General features: G+C 43.6%; 1 protein-coding gene and 1 non-coding gene across 2 annotated transcripts in view; both read left to right on the top strand.

Annotated features, from left to right (window-relative positions):
* LOC138746662 (plexin domain-containing protein 1-like) overlaps positions 1-16,887 on the top strand; it is a 182,259-nt gene that overhangs the window by 34,544 nt on the left and 130,828 nt on the right. Inside the window, exons 2-3 of the mRNA XM_069904948.1 lie at positions 4,029-4,172; positions 6,158-6,227. Of these exons, the coding sequence (XP_069761049.1) occupies positions 4,029-4,172; positions 6,158-6,227 (214 nt within the window). The remainder of the gene's footprint in view (positions 1-4,028; positions 4,173-6,157; positions 6,228-16,887) is intronic.
* trnac-gca (transfer RNA cysteine (anticodon GCA)) lies at positions 5,484-5,555 on the top strand. Its single transcript has one exon. It is a non-coding gene; the product is annotated as a tRNA-Cys (tRNA).

Raw genomic sequence — 16,887 nt, forward strand, 5'->3', positions numbered from 1 at the left:
CACATCTGGCCAGGGGTTAGTGCTAACAGATTGCCCCTTGCGTAAAATCATAACCCTCTATCAAAGAGCAGACATTTGAAATGAACACCCACCACTAACAGTTAGAAGATGCATGAAAAATGGAGGGTTGTGGGTGTGAGGTAGTGAAGGTGTCATTTGTTGAGTAGGTTTATTATGGAGTGGAGGATGTGTACTGTGCTGTAATGATTTGCGTTCCATGTTCTTAGAGGCTGCACTAATAGCCATTGTGGGTTGTGCATTGACTATATCGAGGATTGGAAGTGCTAATAACTAACTGTATTACAGGCCTCACACAAGCGAACTGGAACAAACGTCTGAGTTTCAGCTGCAGCTGGTCAAATAGTTTAATAAGCTAGAGTTTGCCTCTATTAGCTCACATTCTCAGGAGTCTCTAAATGTCTGGACCACTAATATAATTTGAAGATGGCTGGCTGGGATGTGTTCAGCAGAGCATATACAACTGAAAGGTTTCATTAGTGTTTTGCGAATCGATCGAATGAATCACTCTGATGTGTTAGTGGTCTTAGCCTCACTTCTTACTGCTCATTACACTGAGTGGTCTATTTAAAAATCAGGAGGGACAGAATTTGGATTTCTCTCTGTCGTTTGACCATAGCAGGCACTTTAGATGTCTTTTAACATTAAAGTATTTCAAAAATTCAGAGTGAAATTAAAATGTAATACTAAGCCTAAAAATAAGGCCATTAGCAGAGTGATTCTGACGGGCTTTAAGAAGTGCCTTTCCAGGTGAAGGAAATGGAGAAGTAGCAAGATGTGAAGAGAGGATTTCTAGCTTCGGACGTCACCAGTGATGGTAGTTGGGAGAGAATGAGGCCCAAGATTGCCCAGGGGTCCAGTCTGAGAGGATGAAAGTGGAGGGAGGGAGGGAGGTCACGAAGCTGGAAGAGGTGAGAAGCGACATGGAAACTGGAACACAATGAGGATTTTAATGGTTTGGGGAATCGGGAATGGAAAAGTGAGGGGTTCAGCCAGAATGGCTCAAATGGAGGGAAAAATGCACCCCGAGTCACGAGAATCTGGCTCACAGGAACTGGAACAGCCGTGAGGAATGAAAGGGAAAGTAGAAGGCGGCACGGTTACCGTGGTTGTTAGTGCCAGTGATCCGAGTTCAAATCTGCCGCTGTCTGTAAGGATGTACTCCCCATGTCCACGTGGGTTTCCTCTGGGTGCTCCGGTTTCCTCCCATACTCCAAAAAAGTACAGGGTTGGTAGGTTTCATTGAAGACCAATCTCTTCCTAAAGTTAAAATATGTATTAGAATTCCAACAAAACTCTTGCTTTCCTTGAAAGAGTGGCATGGTAATTTTTTATGCCCACTCAAGAGTGCTTTAGTTTGGTCGTTTTTCTGAAAGGCAGCACTCCCAACAGTTCAGCTGTCCGCCAACAGTGTAGCTTTCCATCAACAGTGCAGCCAACTGTTAGCAGTGCAGCTGTCTGCCAGCCTGCCTTATGTGCTATCATCTGTCCAGGTGAGTTGAGCATGTGTCTTCCTTCCTTAAAGGCAGCAGTTGAATGAACCAAACTGATCCCAAATAACAACAACAAATATCAACGTGGGCGGCACGGTTGGCGTAGCGGTCAGCGCAACGCCTTTACAGCACCAGCGATCGGGACCAGATTTGAATCCCGCGCTGTCTGTAAGGAGTTTGTACGTTCTCCCCCGTGTCTGCGTGGCTTTTCCCCAGGGGCTCTGGTTTCCTCCCACCATTCAAAATGGACCGGGGGTTGTACATTAATGGGGTGTAAATTGGACGGCACAGGCTCGTGGGCCAAAATGGCCTGTTACCGAGCTGTATGCCTAAATAAAAAAACCTGCTTTTATGCAGATTTGACAGTGTACTCCTTGATCAGTGGCAGTAACCATCATTAAAATTAATTCCTCAATAGCGCTCAAACTCAATTCACCACCCACTCACAAACATTCGATTCACATTTCAATGATGTTAAGTCTGCACTATGTTTTGTTTTAATGAGAACAGAAATGCAGAAAATTCATGCTTACCAGTGGCACCTGTCACCATCTCCATCATTTGCCTGCTTTTTATTTAAAACTCTAATGCATTTGGTATCAATGTAGTTGACTGTGGTTACAGCCCGGAGGTACCAGCAGAATTAAAGCAAAAGAATACCAGGCCCCTCAAACCTGCTATGTCATGGTGAGTCCAGGAGCAGTGTGTGCAGATTGAGTCTTCTTACTGAAGAAGAGCCCCACATGCTGTTGAGGGAGTGCAATGAAAGCTCACCAGGCTGACTCCTGAGATAGAGGGATTGTCATTTGAGGAGAGGTTAGGTTGACGGGACCTTCACACAATAGAGATGACAATTTTAGAAAATCTCATCGAAGCATTCAAAGTGCTGATAGGCTCTGTGGGAAGGATGTTTCCCATGGAAGGGTAGCTCCAGAACTATGGGATCACAGTCTCAGGATATGTGCTGGAGCATGTCAAGGTCAAGAAAGAGAAAGTGCTGGGTCTTCTTAAAAATATTCAGATCGATAATTTCCCGGCTCCGGCCAGGATATACTCCAAGTTATTATATGAAGCGAGGGAGTTCCCTACAGTTAGATTGCTGACATAGTTGTCAACACCATTGAGGTTATTCAACTTTCTTGGCACGAGGCCGTATCATCTATCACTGAAAATGGAATTCCATCCTTGTATTCAGGATTGGTTTTGAACATGGGTGCTGGAGATACTGTGGGTCATGCTTTTGGCCAAGTGCCATCTTGCCTTTGCTCACAAGTGCCCATTAGGCCCATGAGTGGATGCCGAGGGAACTGGTCGATTCGGAGGTTTGCATCTGGAGACCAGGTTTCTGATGGTTTAGACTGAAGCGGCTGTAGAAGCTGCGGAAACACTAGAGGAGAATCCTTGGGCACTCAATGCCTGTGGGGGGGACTCCCGTTTGCTTCTCTTTTTCTGATTGTAAAGGGCGCTGGGCAATTTCTGCTGACAGTGAATCTTTGTTTGCCTTACAGAAGACTATTTCATGTAATATTCCATTTTCTGCTTTATTTTATGACAGTAAAAGAATCTTGAATCTTGAGTGTGATGGAGGAGAGATACTATTGAGGAATGGTCAGGGAGAATCAGTCCATGTATTGTGCACTTTTAGACACAGGAGTAGATTGGAGAATCAAAGTCATAAAACAGGACAGAGCACAAGATGAACTGTTTCTCTATCCACAGATATGACTCAATCTGCTGTCTGTTTCTAGCATTTCCTGTTTTTCTTTCAGATTTGCAACATCTGCAACTTTTGCCTCGGTGTCCCTCAACCTTGTTATGGTTAATGTATCAATCTTTGTATTAATCTAGCAAATCAACCCAACTCTCCTTCTATGACCAACATTGGCATTGGAGAGGGTTCAAAGGAGGTTCACTAGGATGATTCCGGGAATGAAAGGGTTATCGTGCAAGGACTGTTTGACACTTCTTGGCCTGTATTCATTGGAATTTAGGAGACTGAGGGGGGATCTCATTGAAACATTTTGAAAGTTGAACGTTATGGACAGAGTCGAGGTTGAAAGGTGGTGTCCCATGGTGGGAGAGTCCATGGCAAGAGGGCACAACTTTAGATTTAAAGGACATCCACTAAGAACAGAGATGTGCAGGAATTTCTTTAGCCAGTGGAATTTGTTGCCACAGTCGGTTGTGGAGCAGAAGTCATGGGTTATTTAAGGCAGAGATTGAGATGTTCTTGTTTAGCCAGGGCATCAAAAGTTATGGAGAGAAAACCGGGCAGTGGGGCTGAGTGGGAAAATGGAGCAGCTCAATTGAATGGCAGGGCAGACTCGATGGGCCGAATATTCTAATTTCTGCTTTGAATGACCTTATGGTCTTAACCTATTCTTCCCAAGGGATGGGGCACAGAACTGCTCACAGCGGACCTTGCACAGCTGAATCAGACTGAGGACATGGAATAGTTTGCATTGTTTCCAGCAATGATGGAGCTTTGTGGCTGCAAACTGTATTCTTGTCTTTCAGGAAGATCACCATAACTATTATGTATCCAGAAGCTATGGGCCAAATGATTCCAGAACGAAAGAACTCTGGGTTAACTTCGCCAAGGTGGATAAGAATAAAGTGAAGGTGCACAGCATTCTATCGAACACACACCGGCAAGCTTCAGTAAGCTGTGGGGTTTTCTTTCTAACTTTTTGATTAATTGCTTCTTGTGCTTTTAATCTTTTATGTCCAACCCAGGTCAGTCCCTCCAGGATCCATTTGGAATTTTATGCCAAGCAGCCATCATATATGTTGACTGGCTCAAGTGAGCTAATGGATGGTGAATAAAGTTAATGAACCTGATTTTATTTTTATTTCTATAACCATATAACCATTTACAGCACGGAAACAGGCCAGTTCAGCTCTACTAGTCCATGCTGAACATCTTCTCCCACCTAGTCCCACTGACCCTCCACACCTCTCCCGTCCATAGACCTATCCAACTTTTTCTTGAATAGTAACATCGATCTCGCTTCTACCACCTCTGCCTGGGACATGAGTCTGTCAACACTGATTGACCATTTTTAATTGACTTTGAGTGCTTTATTCTGTCCTTTCAAGAGAGTCATACAATGGATCAGCACTTACCTCTAGGCACTTCTACATAAAGAGAGGAGATTTCCTTTGACAAAGAATCATATTTTGAGGCTTTTGGATACCGTAATTGCATTCAGATATTGTTTGTTTGGTTGCAAACCATAGCTCACCTGCCAGACACGTATTTTCATCAAGATATTTTTGTAAGGAACCAAGCCCCATCGTTTAAAAACAACAGAATTAATATTAAAGGGATCAGGAGGAAAACTGTGATTGACCAAGAAGTAATTGGGCATATCCTGAGAGATTCCACGGAATACAAACTAGGCTCCGATCAATAGTGAGTGCAGCAACAAAACCAATTCATTTCACTTGGTGCTTCATTCTATTGCTAACTCAAAGGAGCACTTTCTTAATATACATTTATACAACTTTATAGGTAAGATAATTGACTCAGTCAGGCCCATCCCTGGAGATTACCCTGCCACTGTATTCCTGCTATTGGCTAGCCAACTTGTCCATTCTTACAGTGGTTCGCCCAAACAGAAATGGAATGCTTATCAATAACCCAGAGAGTGCTTCATAACTGCCAGTCAAATGGGACATTCATCTGCTTCCAAAACTAACCAGAGAAAATACGTTAAGTGCACATCTCCATCTCCTAGATTGCTCCCAGTTCCATTCCTGTCAGGTCTGGAGCAATCTTGAAAGTTGAGTGATCCTGTGCAACTGGTTGGCACTGATGGGGGCAGATGTGGACCATTGAGGACTCAAGAAACTGCAGATGCTGAAATCTGGAGCACAAAACAAACTCCTGGCGGAATAAAACATGACAACCTGCACTGGAGAAACTCAGCAGGTCAGACAACCTCTTAGGTTGGAAGAGGTATAGCTCAGAGAGGTATAGCTCAGTGGTAGAGCATTTGACTGCAGATCAAGAGGACCCAAGTTCAAATCTGGGTGCCCCCTTCAAAATTTATAGGACAGCATGGTTAGCACAGGGAATAGTGCAATGCTGTTACAGTACCAGCAACCAGGGTTCGAATCCGGCGCTGACTATAAGGAATCCTCGTGTCTGCGTGGGTTTCCTCCCACCATTCAAATCATACCAGGGATGTAGGTCGATTGGGTGGCATGGGCTTGGACTTATGAGCCAAAAGGGCCTATTGCTTTGGTGTATGTCTAAATTAAAAAATTTACCTGTGGAGGCAAGGGAATGGTGGATGAGACCTGAATGCCTCAGAGCGCTCTGGTCCCTGCATCATTGCCATCATCCCTCTCAATTGAGTAGGAGCTGGGCAACTTTGAGCCTATTAAGACAACACTGTTAAATGCATTGAGTAAGGACCATGTAATCCATGTAAAGCTGTGCACAACCATTTTATTCAGATGCCTGTCTACATTTCACTCATACTTTGATGAGCCTGAAACACTGGTTATATATCTTTATCTAAGCTTTGTAAAATATGCTGTTTGACCTGCTGAGTTTCTCCAGCTTTATGTTTTTAGCACAACCTATCAGTTTGTTTGTCCGGTGTTCCACATTATAGTCACTTTGTTCTTTTCCGCAGAGATTGATTCTATCCTTCGATTTCCCTTTCTATGGCCATTATTTGCGTCAGATCACAATAGCAACTGGAGGTAAGTGGCTTGTGTTTTCAGAAAAGAGATATGTTTGTCACAATTGAATTCATTTTGAAGAATCAGAATTTCTCTCTCAGGCACATGATGGAACTTAAGAACTCTCCAAGTAACAGCTGGATTCTTGATCACTGTAACCCCTGGATGCATTTTGCTTCAGACCAAATAAGATGGAAGCAAAGGTCACTCAGGTCCAAAACCCTGTTAGCAACACCGCTTTAAATTCTATCAGGATCCTGCATCACAAGTCCTCCTCCTTCTGATCACCCTCTCTGTTGTAACATGAGCTGTTTTGTTTTTCAAAGTAGAAGTTCTCACCCTCTCCCCAAATGTTTTACAACTAGCAAAGGACATGAAAATAAAACATGATGATGTTGGTCGGGGGGGTGGGGGAGGCAGTGGCCTGGTCTTCAAAGAAAGCAACATAAATATCTAGTCAACTTTATGGCAATTCTTTTCCAAACCTGTTGGCTCTGCTTGTCGAGTCAGTATCTGGGACTCAAGCTAACAAATCACGTGAAAGACTTTTCATTGACATCCAAACCAGGAAGGAAAATGCACAATACATCATCTTTTTCCCATCATGGGGGTATGTAAAACAAAGCACAGGTTTATGCTGAGAAGAATTTTGAAGGAGATCTGAGGGGTACATTTCTTACACTGTGCAGCTGAAATATTGAATGCACTGCCAAAGGAGATGGTGGAATCAGATATAAATACAATCTTCAAGAAGCATTCAAACAGATCCTTAAATAGGCAAAACACAGAAGGATGCAGTGATAATGCAGGAAAATAAGATCAGTGTGGGTGGAGTTAAAGGACAGATTGGACAACATACATCAATGCTGCCCAGCTCTAAGAATCCATAACTGATTACACTGGGCAACAAAGATTTTGCTTCCTGAACACGCTTGGATGCATTTTTTGGATTTTGAGCTGCTGAACACAAAAATCACCTTAAAATCTTCCTATCACATATCATTTTTTTTAGATATAACTTATTTTTGTGATTTCCTATCATACTTTAAGTCTACATCAAGCATCCAAATCCAAGAAGGGCAGCATGTCATTGAAAGTTCAATTTCTGCAATCGCACTCAGACGTCTTCCCTGCTGATCTTGGTGCAGTCAGTGACGAACATGGTGAAAGGTTTCACCAGGACATTGTGACCATGGAAAAGAGGTATCAGGGCAAATGGAATCCATCAATGTTGTCCGACTATTGTTGGAGACTGACATGAGAGGCATCAGATGCTGAGTACAAATGAAAATCAGCGACAAAACATTTTTAGGCCAGGTGAACTAACGCAATGTGCCAGCGTCATGATGTGATTAAACAGGGTAAATTCAATAAAAATTCAGTTAATGTTTCTCCAACTTCCTAACGTGACACAGCAAATCTGAAATTTGTGTTCAGCTTTTCTCATAATCCCCACTTATTTTTTCAAATATATTTGTTGCCCAGTGTAAGTTGTTTTCATGTGGAGTGTATTCCATTGATTAAAGTATAAACTGAAATATAATCCGTGCTTCATGTACGGAGCAAGTAAGGGTGTGAGTGAATGAAGACAAGAAGCATTTTAACCCAGCTTCAACAGGATCACTCATTTCTCTTTTTACCGCCAAACTGATTTTTGAATCAGGATTTCAAAAAAAATATAGATGTCTCTGACCTGACCACAACAGTGGCCAAAAATTGCTCAATGGTCCGGTGATGTCATCAGTCACGATGCTTCCTTCACTTCCATTGGCTGCCTATTGCTGCTGAGGGCCTATTGTCACTGAGGCAATATCGGGAAACTTGGCAATTTTTGCCGTGGCTCTCCCACCTCTCCTACTACATCCCACTCTAGTACCTGCTGCAATCTTACCAGGTTGCCTGCGTTAAAATCAGCCCCACACCTGCTATATTGCCCTGCAGGAGTAGTAGATCCATTCCCTCAACGTGTATCAAGCAACCACTTTTTCCATCAGCTCAAGCCCACCCCAACCACCTTAACCTTCCCTCTCTCCAACACATGGCTAGTAGATCCCCTGCTATTCTGATATCTGCCACTGTCCCCTACGAGGTTTGCACGTGCTCCCTGTAACCGAAAGGGGTTTGTCTGGATGCTCCAGTCTCCTCTAAACATCCCAAAGTCATGTGGGTCAGTAGATTAACTGTTTGCTGTGAATTACCTCTTGTGTGTAGGCAAGTGGTAGGATTTTGGGGAGTATTTGGGAATGTGAGGAGAATACAATGGGAGTTGTGGAAATGTTATTGAGGGTCCCATGGACTGCATGGGCTTAAGAGCCTCTTTGTGTGCTGTAGTCAAAATTCATAATTATTTTAACTGAGGCCAGGAGGGTGATGAACTGCATGTGACAATAATTTTGTTAGGCAATGATTCTGATGTTTTGAAGCCTGATGCATTGATGGACTTTAGGTTTGGATCAGCCTGAGCTAATGGTATGTCAATGCAGACTGAAGGGCTTGCACTTGTAGGTAGGATCCTACTTCTTGAACCACAGAAGAACTTTAAGCATTTTTTAAATTTGGGTACTAAATGTAAATGCAAATGCAAGAAATGAGGTTTGTTTGCAGGGCGCTAAGTATGTGCAGTGTTCTGGTCAAGTGTTAGTGTTACAAAGGTATAGGCTGTGCTGAATCTACTGGTGAAACCTGATTATCAATGACTGTAGGAAGTTCCAGTTCATCTGATCTCACTTCACTAAAGTGGGCTCTTTTCACATTGGGTGGCTTCCATTTATTTTTTTTTAAACTTATTGAATTTATTGAACAAAATTTAAAATACAAATATAACATTAAGTATGATCATATTACAAAATTTTCTCCATATATACCCCCTCCCATTCCCTCCCTTCCCACCTCCCAACTAATCTACCCCTCAAAAAAATGCAATAATAAAAATGGAGCTAAAGTACATATTTATCAGTAATCTAATGCCGAGGATGATGCCATTCCCGTCTGATAAACATCATACTTCCAATCCTACATATTCCAAATACGGATTCCACATTTTAATAAAGAATGAATAATTATCACGCAAATTATGTTATCTTCTCCAAAGGTATACAAGTTCTCAATTCAGTATGCCACCTTTGAATATTTAATTCAATATCATTCTTCCATGTAATCGCTATACATTTTCTAGCAGCTGCTAAAGCGAAGTGAATAAAAGCACACGCGCGCGCACACACACACGCACACACGCCCGCATGCACTCGCGCGCGCACACACACACACCCCCGCACACACTCGCGCGCACACACACCCCCGCACGCACACACACACACGTGCACACACACACACACACACACACACGTGCACACACACACACACACACACACACACACACACACACACACACACACACACACACACACACACACACACACACACACACACACACACACACACACACACACACACCCCACCCCTTGACTGAGTGATGATTATTAAAGGATTTAACAGGTTTGTACTGAGAGACTAGGGTTCGGGCCAGGAACGTGGTTTCGGCAAAGGGTCAACCATCAAGGCTTAAGTTGAAGCAAATTTCGTAATTCAAACTTGTCGAATTTCTTGAGAGCCATGGATTTTCATTAATGATCATTTTCAAAAAGGAGATTGATAATTAGAGATACGATCATATAATCTTTTTCATATTTCTCTGAGACGATACGTGCCAATTGTTTAATTGCTGTTATTAAGCAGGAAGAACTATTTGAATGGAGAAAGCTCCAATTAAGCAATATTAACGACCAGACAATCTGTTTTTAGTTGTTGGGACACTGATATTGTCCAGTCAACCTGTTTGCTGTTCAGAAGAATAGTGTATTGAGACCTTGGCAGATTGGTCTCATCCAGTGGACGGTATATCCGACACCGTTTCATTGGGAGTAATACATGAGGTTGTCTACTCAGGCCTGGGTCATGGGAATTGAAGGGAGCAACCTTTTCAGTCAGCACCAAGTGTGCAGTCAAGTGAGCCAAAACTAACACTTAGGTCTTTTAGTGCTTCAAAGTGAAATGTTTCAATGAGTTTATCATCTGCCAATTGGCGACAATAATGCGAAGCAGAGAATGCCTAAAAAATTTTCGTTTGGGACTGAAGATCTGATACCTTAGATTTACCCAATGTTCTTGAACCTCATTCTTAGATCACCTAATTTATGACAATAAGTGTCTGATGCCAGTGTAAATTTTGCTACTTTCGTTACCCTTCCTCTGGACACCCCCTCCCCCCACCCCCACCCTAAAACTTTCAGGCTTGAGATTGTTCACCGTGCTGAAGTTTGGGACTCAAATCCAGCTCCTGAATTCACTGGGAGCCCAGTCAAATTAATTCCCCACTCACTAAAATCATATTGTGCATTTAGCGTGTTAACAGTCTCAAGAAGAGGGAGGGAGAATTTCAGGACATAGAAGGCTAGCTTTTCAACCACATCATATTGCATTTATGCAGCACCTCCATGGCAGCTGAAAAATGTCACAGGCGTGTAGTTGATAGTGGGCCTACACAGAGACATTATGACAGGGGAACAGACTTTTGGCCAAGAGTGAAATGTGTCTGAAAGGAAAAGTGGGAGGGAGCAACATTTACAGAAACACAAGAAAATAGAAGCAGGATTAGACCACCTGGTGCAGACCACCACAAATAGGTTACCAGGAGTAGGCCACCAGGAGTAGACCACCAGGAGTAGACCACCAGGAGTAGACCACCAGGAGTAGACCACCAGGAGTAGACCACCAGGAGTAGACCACCAAGAGTAGGCCACCAGGAGTAGACCACCAGGAGTAGACCACCAGGAGTAGACCACCAGGAGTAGACCACCAGGAGTAGGCCACCAGGAGTAGACCACCAGGAGTAGACCACCAGGAGTAGACCACCAGGAGTAGGCCACCAGGAGTAGACCACCAGGAGTAGGCCACCAGGAGTAGACCACCAGGAGTAGACCACCAGGAGTAGACCACCAGGAGTAGGCCACCAGGAGTAGACCACCAGGAGTAGACCACCAGGAGTAGACCACCAGGAGTAGGCCACCAGGAGTAGGCCACCAGGAGTAGGCCACCAGGAGTAGACCACCAGGAGTAGACCACCAGGAGTAGACCACCAGAAGTAGACCACCAGGAGTAGGCCACCAGGAGTAGACCACCAGGAGTAGACCACCAGGTCTCGCAGTCCTCTTCACAAATCAGTATGATCTTTTCTGCCACTTCTTCATAAACTTCAATTCTCAATATTTATTCATCTCCTCCTTAAAAAATGATTTGTTTAGCACCATCAGGAGAAGAAAATCCCAGAGATTCACAACCCTCAGAGAGAAGACCTTCCTCCATTCATTTTTACATGATTCACCCCTTCATTCACAGCTCTTCTCCTCTGACTCTCATTACTTTGGGGAAGAAATTCCAGACCTTAGATATAGGAGACAGAAAGTCTGGTCCCTACTTATGAGTCTGTTGACTGAGTGATGCATAAGAGGCTGAAAATTTACAAAGATATGAATTAAGAATAGGCCACTTAACCTTTGAGCCTGCTCTGCCGTTTAATAAGCTCTGGGCTGGTCTGATTGTAAGATCAGCTCCAAGTTCCTTCCTACCCCAGATAACCTTTCACACCATCACTTATCAAAATCTATTTACCTCTGCTTCAAGAATTTTCAGAATCTGCACTGCCCCATAAGGAAGAGAATTCCAAATTTTCATGACCCTCCGACAGAGAGAAAATAAATATCTCATCTATTTCTTAAGTGGGCAACCCGTCATTTTGAAATAACAACCCTTAGTTCTGGAATATTATCTCTCCCAAGGTTTAAGCCTCAAATCAGAATTTGAGGAGGATTGGAACAATGGTCATGCAGATGGTCATAGACCATTCATCCCAATCTACTCACATCTACTGTGATGAAATGCTTTGAGAAGTTGGTCAGGGCCAGAATTTAGACATACTTAAGTAAAGTTCTGGACCCACTGCAACAATCGCTCCACAGCAGACGCAATATCATTGGATCTCCACTCAGCTCTGGATCACTTAACAACAGCAACTCATACATGAGGCTACTCTTCATCTACCACAGCTCGCCCTTCAGCACCATTATTTCCCCCAGTGCTAGTCAACAAGCTGCAAACCCTGGGCCTCTGTAGCCCCTCTACAACTGGATCGTTGACTTTCTCATTGGAAGACCACAGTCAGTACGAATTAGAAAAATATCTCCTCCTCACTAATTATCAACACAGGCGCACCTCAAGGATGCATGCTTAGCCCACTGCTCTTTTTTCGTCTACACTTTGACTGTGTGGAAAGGCACAATTCAAGTGCCATCTAAAAATTTGACGATGACACCATGGTTGTCGGCAGAATCACAGACAGCAATGAGGAAGCGTACAGGAGGGAGATAGATCAGCTGGTTGACTGGTGTCACAACAACAATCTTGCGCTCAACGTTAACAAAACCTAGGCGGAAATCAGGAGAACCCGAACCAGTCCTCATCAAAGGCTCAGAGGTGGAGATAGTCAAGAACTTAAAATTCCTGAGTGTAAACATCATTGAGAATCTGTCCTGGAGCCTCCATGTTGATGCAACCACGAAGAAGGCTCGCCAGTGGCTATACTTTATGAGCATGTTTGAGGAGATTCGATACGTCACCAAAGACTCATGAAAACTTATACAGGTGTTCTGTGGAGAGCATTCTGTCTGGTTGCATCACTATCTGTTATGGAGGTACCAACACGCAGGAGAGGAAAATATTCCAGAGGGTTGTTAACTTGACCTGCAACATCACGGCACCTGACTTCACTCCAAGGATATTTTCAAGAGGTGGTGTCTTAATAAAGCAGCCTCTACCTTCAAAAACCCCCACCACCCAGGCCATGCCCTTCTCACTCTGCTATCATCGGGAAAAAGGTTCAGGAGCCTGAAGACGAGCACTCAGTGGCACAAGGACAGCTTCTTCCCTGCTGCCATCAGCTACACTGCACGCCCAAGGAACTCCAGAAAGAGCCAAGAGGATCTGAGTGAAGTCAGAGGAGGGGGAGGGGAGATGGCAGCTCAGTGAAGAGAGAAGGAACCGAACCCCTTTAGATGGGCTGCCCTCGGGCTTTTGCTGTGAATAATGAGCAAGAGAGGAATGGGAGGATGGCAGCGGAGCTGTGGCTGTGAGCTGGACAAGCACCTCATCATCAAGGACGAGGAGTGAGGACTTTGTTTAATGTTTAACAAGGTCCCCCACGAGAGACTCATCCAGAAAGTCATGAGGCATGGGATCAGTGGAACCTTGGCTGTGTGGATAAAAAATTGGCTGATAGGATGAAAGCAGAGAGTAGTAGTGGAAGGAAAGTATTTTGCCTGGAGGTCAGTGACTAGTGGAGTGCCACGGGGATCTGTTCTGGGACCCCTGCTCTTTGTGATTTTTTTATAAATGACCTGGATGAAGAGGCGGAAGGATGGGTCAGTATGTTTGTGAATGACATGAAGGTTGGAGGAGTTGTGGATGGAGCTGAAGTTTGTCAAAGGTTTCAAGAGAATATGGACAGGATACAGAGTTGGGCAAAAAAGTGGTAGATGGATTTCAATCTGCATAATTGTGGATGCACTTTGGAAGGACAAATCAGAAGGCTGAGTACAGGGTTAGTGGTCGGTTTCCTAGAATGTGAATGAACACAGGGACCTTGGGGTTCAAATCCATACATCCCTCAAGGTCGCTGCATAGGTTGTTAGGATAGTTAAGAAGTCCTATGGGATGTAGGGATTCATGAATAGGGGGATTGAATTCAGGAGTAGAGAGGTTATGTTGCAACTCTACAAATCTCTGATAAGATCACACAGAATATTGTATTCAGTTCTGGTCACCTCATTATAGAAGGACATGGACGCTATGGAGTGGGTGCAGAGGAGATTTACCAGGATGTTACCTGGATTGGAAAACAAATATTATGAGGCAAGGTTAGCAGAGCTGGGACTTTTCTCTTTGGATGAGAGGAGACTTCATCGAGGTCGACAGGAATCTGAGAGGCATAGACAGGGTGAACAGCCAGCACCTGTTTCCCAGGGCAGGATCAGCAAACACCAGAGGACATAAGAACAAAGTTAAGGGAGGGAGGTTTAGTGGAGACATCGTGTAGTTTCTTTTTAACGCAGAGAGTTGTGGGTGCTTTGAATGCCTTGCCGGGGATGGTGGTGGAGGCTGGAACATTGGGGGCATTTAAGAAACTCTTAGACAGACACATGGATGAAAGAAAAATAGAGAGTTATGGGGTAGGAGGGTTCAGTACTTTTTTTTAGGAAGGAATATAGATCGGCACAACATCGAGGGCTGAAGGGCCTGTACTGTGCTGTATTGTTCGATGTTTGATGAAAAATGAACCATAGACACTACCTCACTTTGACTTTTTCTTGCACAATTTTTATTTATTTTGAAATGTGGTTTATAGAAATGTTCGCCCTGTGTCGCTGCTGCAAAACAAGAAATTTTGTGACATGTTCATGACAATAAATTCTGATTCTAATTCAGTATATCCATGACAACTGTTTTCTACCTACACAACCCCCATCTGCCTACATTTAGCCCCTGTCCCTCTAAACCAGTGGCTTTCAACCTTTTTCTTTCCACTCACATACCACTTTAAGTATCCCCTATGCTGTAGGTGCTCTGTGGTTACTTAAAGGTGGTGTGTGAGTGGAGAGAAAATGTTTGAAAACCACTGTACCTAATTGACTCGTAAGATGCTCGGTTTCATAACGCCAAAGGAAATGGGCCAATGACAATTTTTCTCAAGCAACAAATGAGTCTAGGGCACTGGTTCTCAACCTTCCCTTCCCACTCACCTTCCACCTTAAGCAATCCCTACTAATCACAGAGCACTGATGGCATAGTGATCTAATCACAATGCGAGATTATTTGGTCTTTCTCTATTATGGTTTTTACACATAAATAGCATTATTTCTCTAATAAATTAGTGTACTTACATCCACACAGGCAGAGTGATGTTCAATAATCAGGCAGCATGTGTGGAAAGAGAAACAAAGTTGCTCCTTGATGTGCCACAGTAGATTGTACAGCAAAAGTCGTGGTGATCTTCACAGAGTTACTAACTGCCCTGAATGAGGAGAAGTTTAGAGGGGATGGTAAAGACAGGCAGGGGTTAGGAGGAGGGTTTCTTTTATTCAGGGGCTGCCTGCTTTATCTCATACATTAAAGAACGGCTGAGGCCCAAAATGTTGGGTGCCACGGTTAGTGTAGCGGTTAACACAATGCTGTTACAGCGCTAGTGATCAGGGCAGGGGTTCAAATCCCATGCTGTCTATAAGGAGTTTTTATGTTCTCCCTGCGTCTGCTTGAGTTTCTTCTGGGTCCTCCGGTTTCCTCCCACCGTTCAAAACATACCGGGGAAGTGGATCATACATTTTTTTTTAAATGTAGAAATACTTTGAACAGCACGGTAACAGGCCTTTTCAGCTCTCGAGTCTGTGCTCCCCCAATTTACACCCAATTAACATATACCCCCGAAACGTTTTGAATGCTGGGAAGAAACTGGAGCACTGGCAGAAAACCCACGCAGACACAGGGAAAATGTAGACACTCCTGTCAGATAGCACAGGATTCGAACCCTCTTCTGAACATTGGTGCTGTAAACGTGTTGTGCCAACCACTGTGCCAAACGTGCTGTCCAATTTAGGTGTAATTGGGTGACACGGGCTTATGGATCGAAAGGGCCTGTTTCTATGCAGTATGTCTAAATTTAATATCTTTACCTCCTGTGGATGCTACAAGTTCTGCTGAGTTTCTCCAGCATTTTTTAAATTTTTATGACTAACTGCTCTGTGTGAAGCTTTGATTGAGCTCGCAGCCATGAGAGAGGATTGTGCTGTGACATGGAGTCTATTCGGGTGTTCTGAAAATCTCATGGGTCATGCTACACTTATTGATGTCAAACTTACTTATATCAACTGAATGCAATTTTAGCAAAATGCGGCAAGAGATTCCGTCAACCGTTTGGGGGGCAGTGAAAACACTGGAAATAGACAAGAGGCAATAACTTTGTCTGTTGAAAAGGGACATCAGGGACAAGACAAGGACCTAAATATGAGGCAGAGATGCGAGGCAATGAGTTTTCAGGTGGATTCCGTAGAAAGCACCAAGAGAGATGAAATGAGGGTTTATTGTCATATACACACGTACCACGTGCAGATTGACCAAAATTCTTACTTGCTGCAGCCACAATGGTAAAGGTTCCATTATTGTCATGTAATACTACATTTAGAATGTAACATACATGAAATTCTTTAACTTTGTCGACCATAAGGAAAACAGAGAGTCACCGCTTTGTCCAGCGCCCCTCACAGAATTGAAGCCCCAGCGAGGGACAAACTCACGATCCCTGGTTTACAAGACCAGTGCTCTAACCATTGAGCTATCCACCAATAATAAGTGTATGCTTTAAATTACAGAAAAAGAAATAATAAATATAAAATATCAGATGAGTAAATATTCACCATTGCAGTTAATGGAAAAAATGTGTAGTTTATGGTTCAGGTTAGGTTAGTAAAGGGAGGTTCAAAAGCCTGATAGCTATTGGAAAAAAAACTGTCCTTAGAACCTAGAAGTGCTTGACTTCAGGCTTCTGTACCTTCTCTCTGATATGAGGTTGGCTGCCTTC

Source organism: Narcine bancroftii, chromosome 12 (assembly GCF_036971445.1).
Source record: "Narcine bancroftii isolate sNarBan1 chromosome 12, sNarBan1.hap1, whole genome shotgun sequence".
Classification (NCBI taxonomy): domain Eukaryota; kingdom Metazoa; phylum Chordata; class Chondrichthyes; order Torpediniformes; family Narcinidae; genus Narcine; species Narcine bancroftii.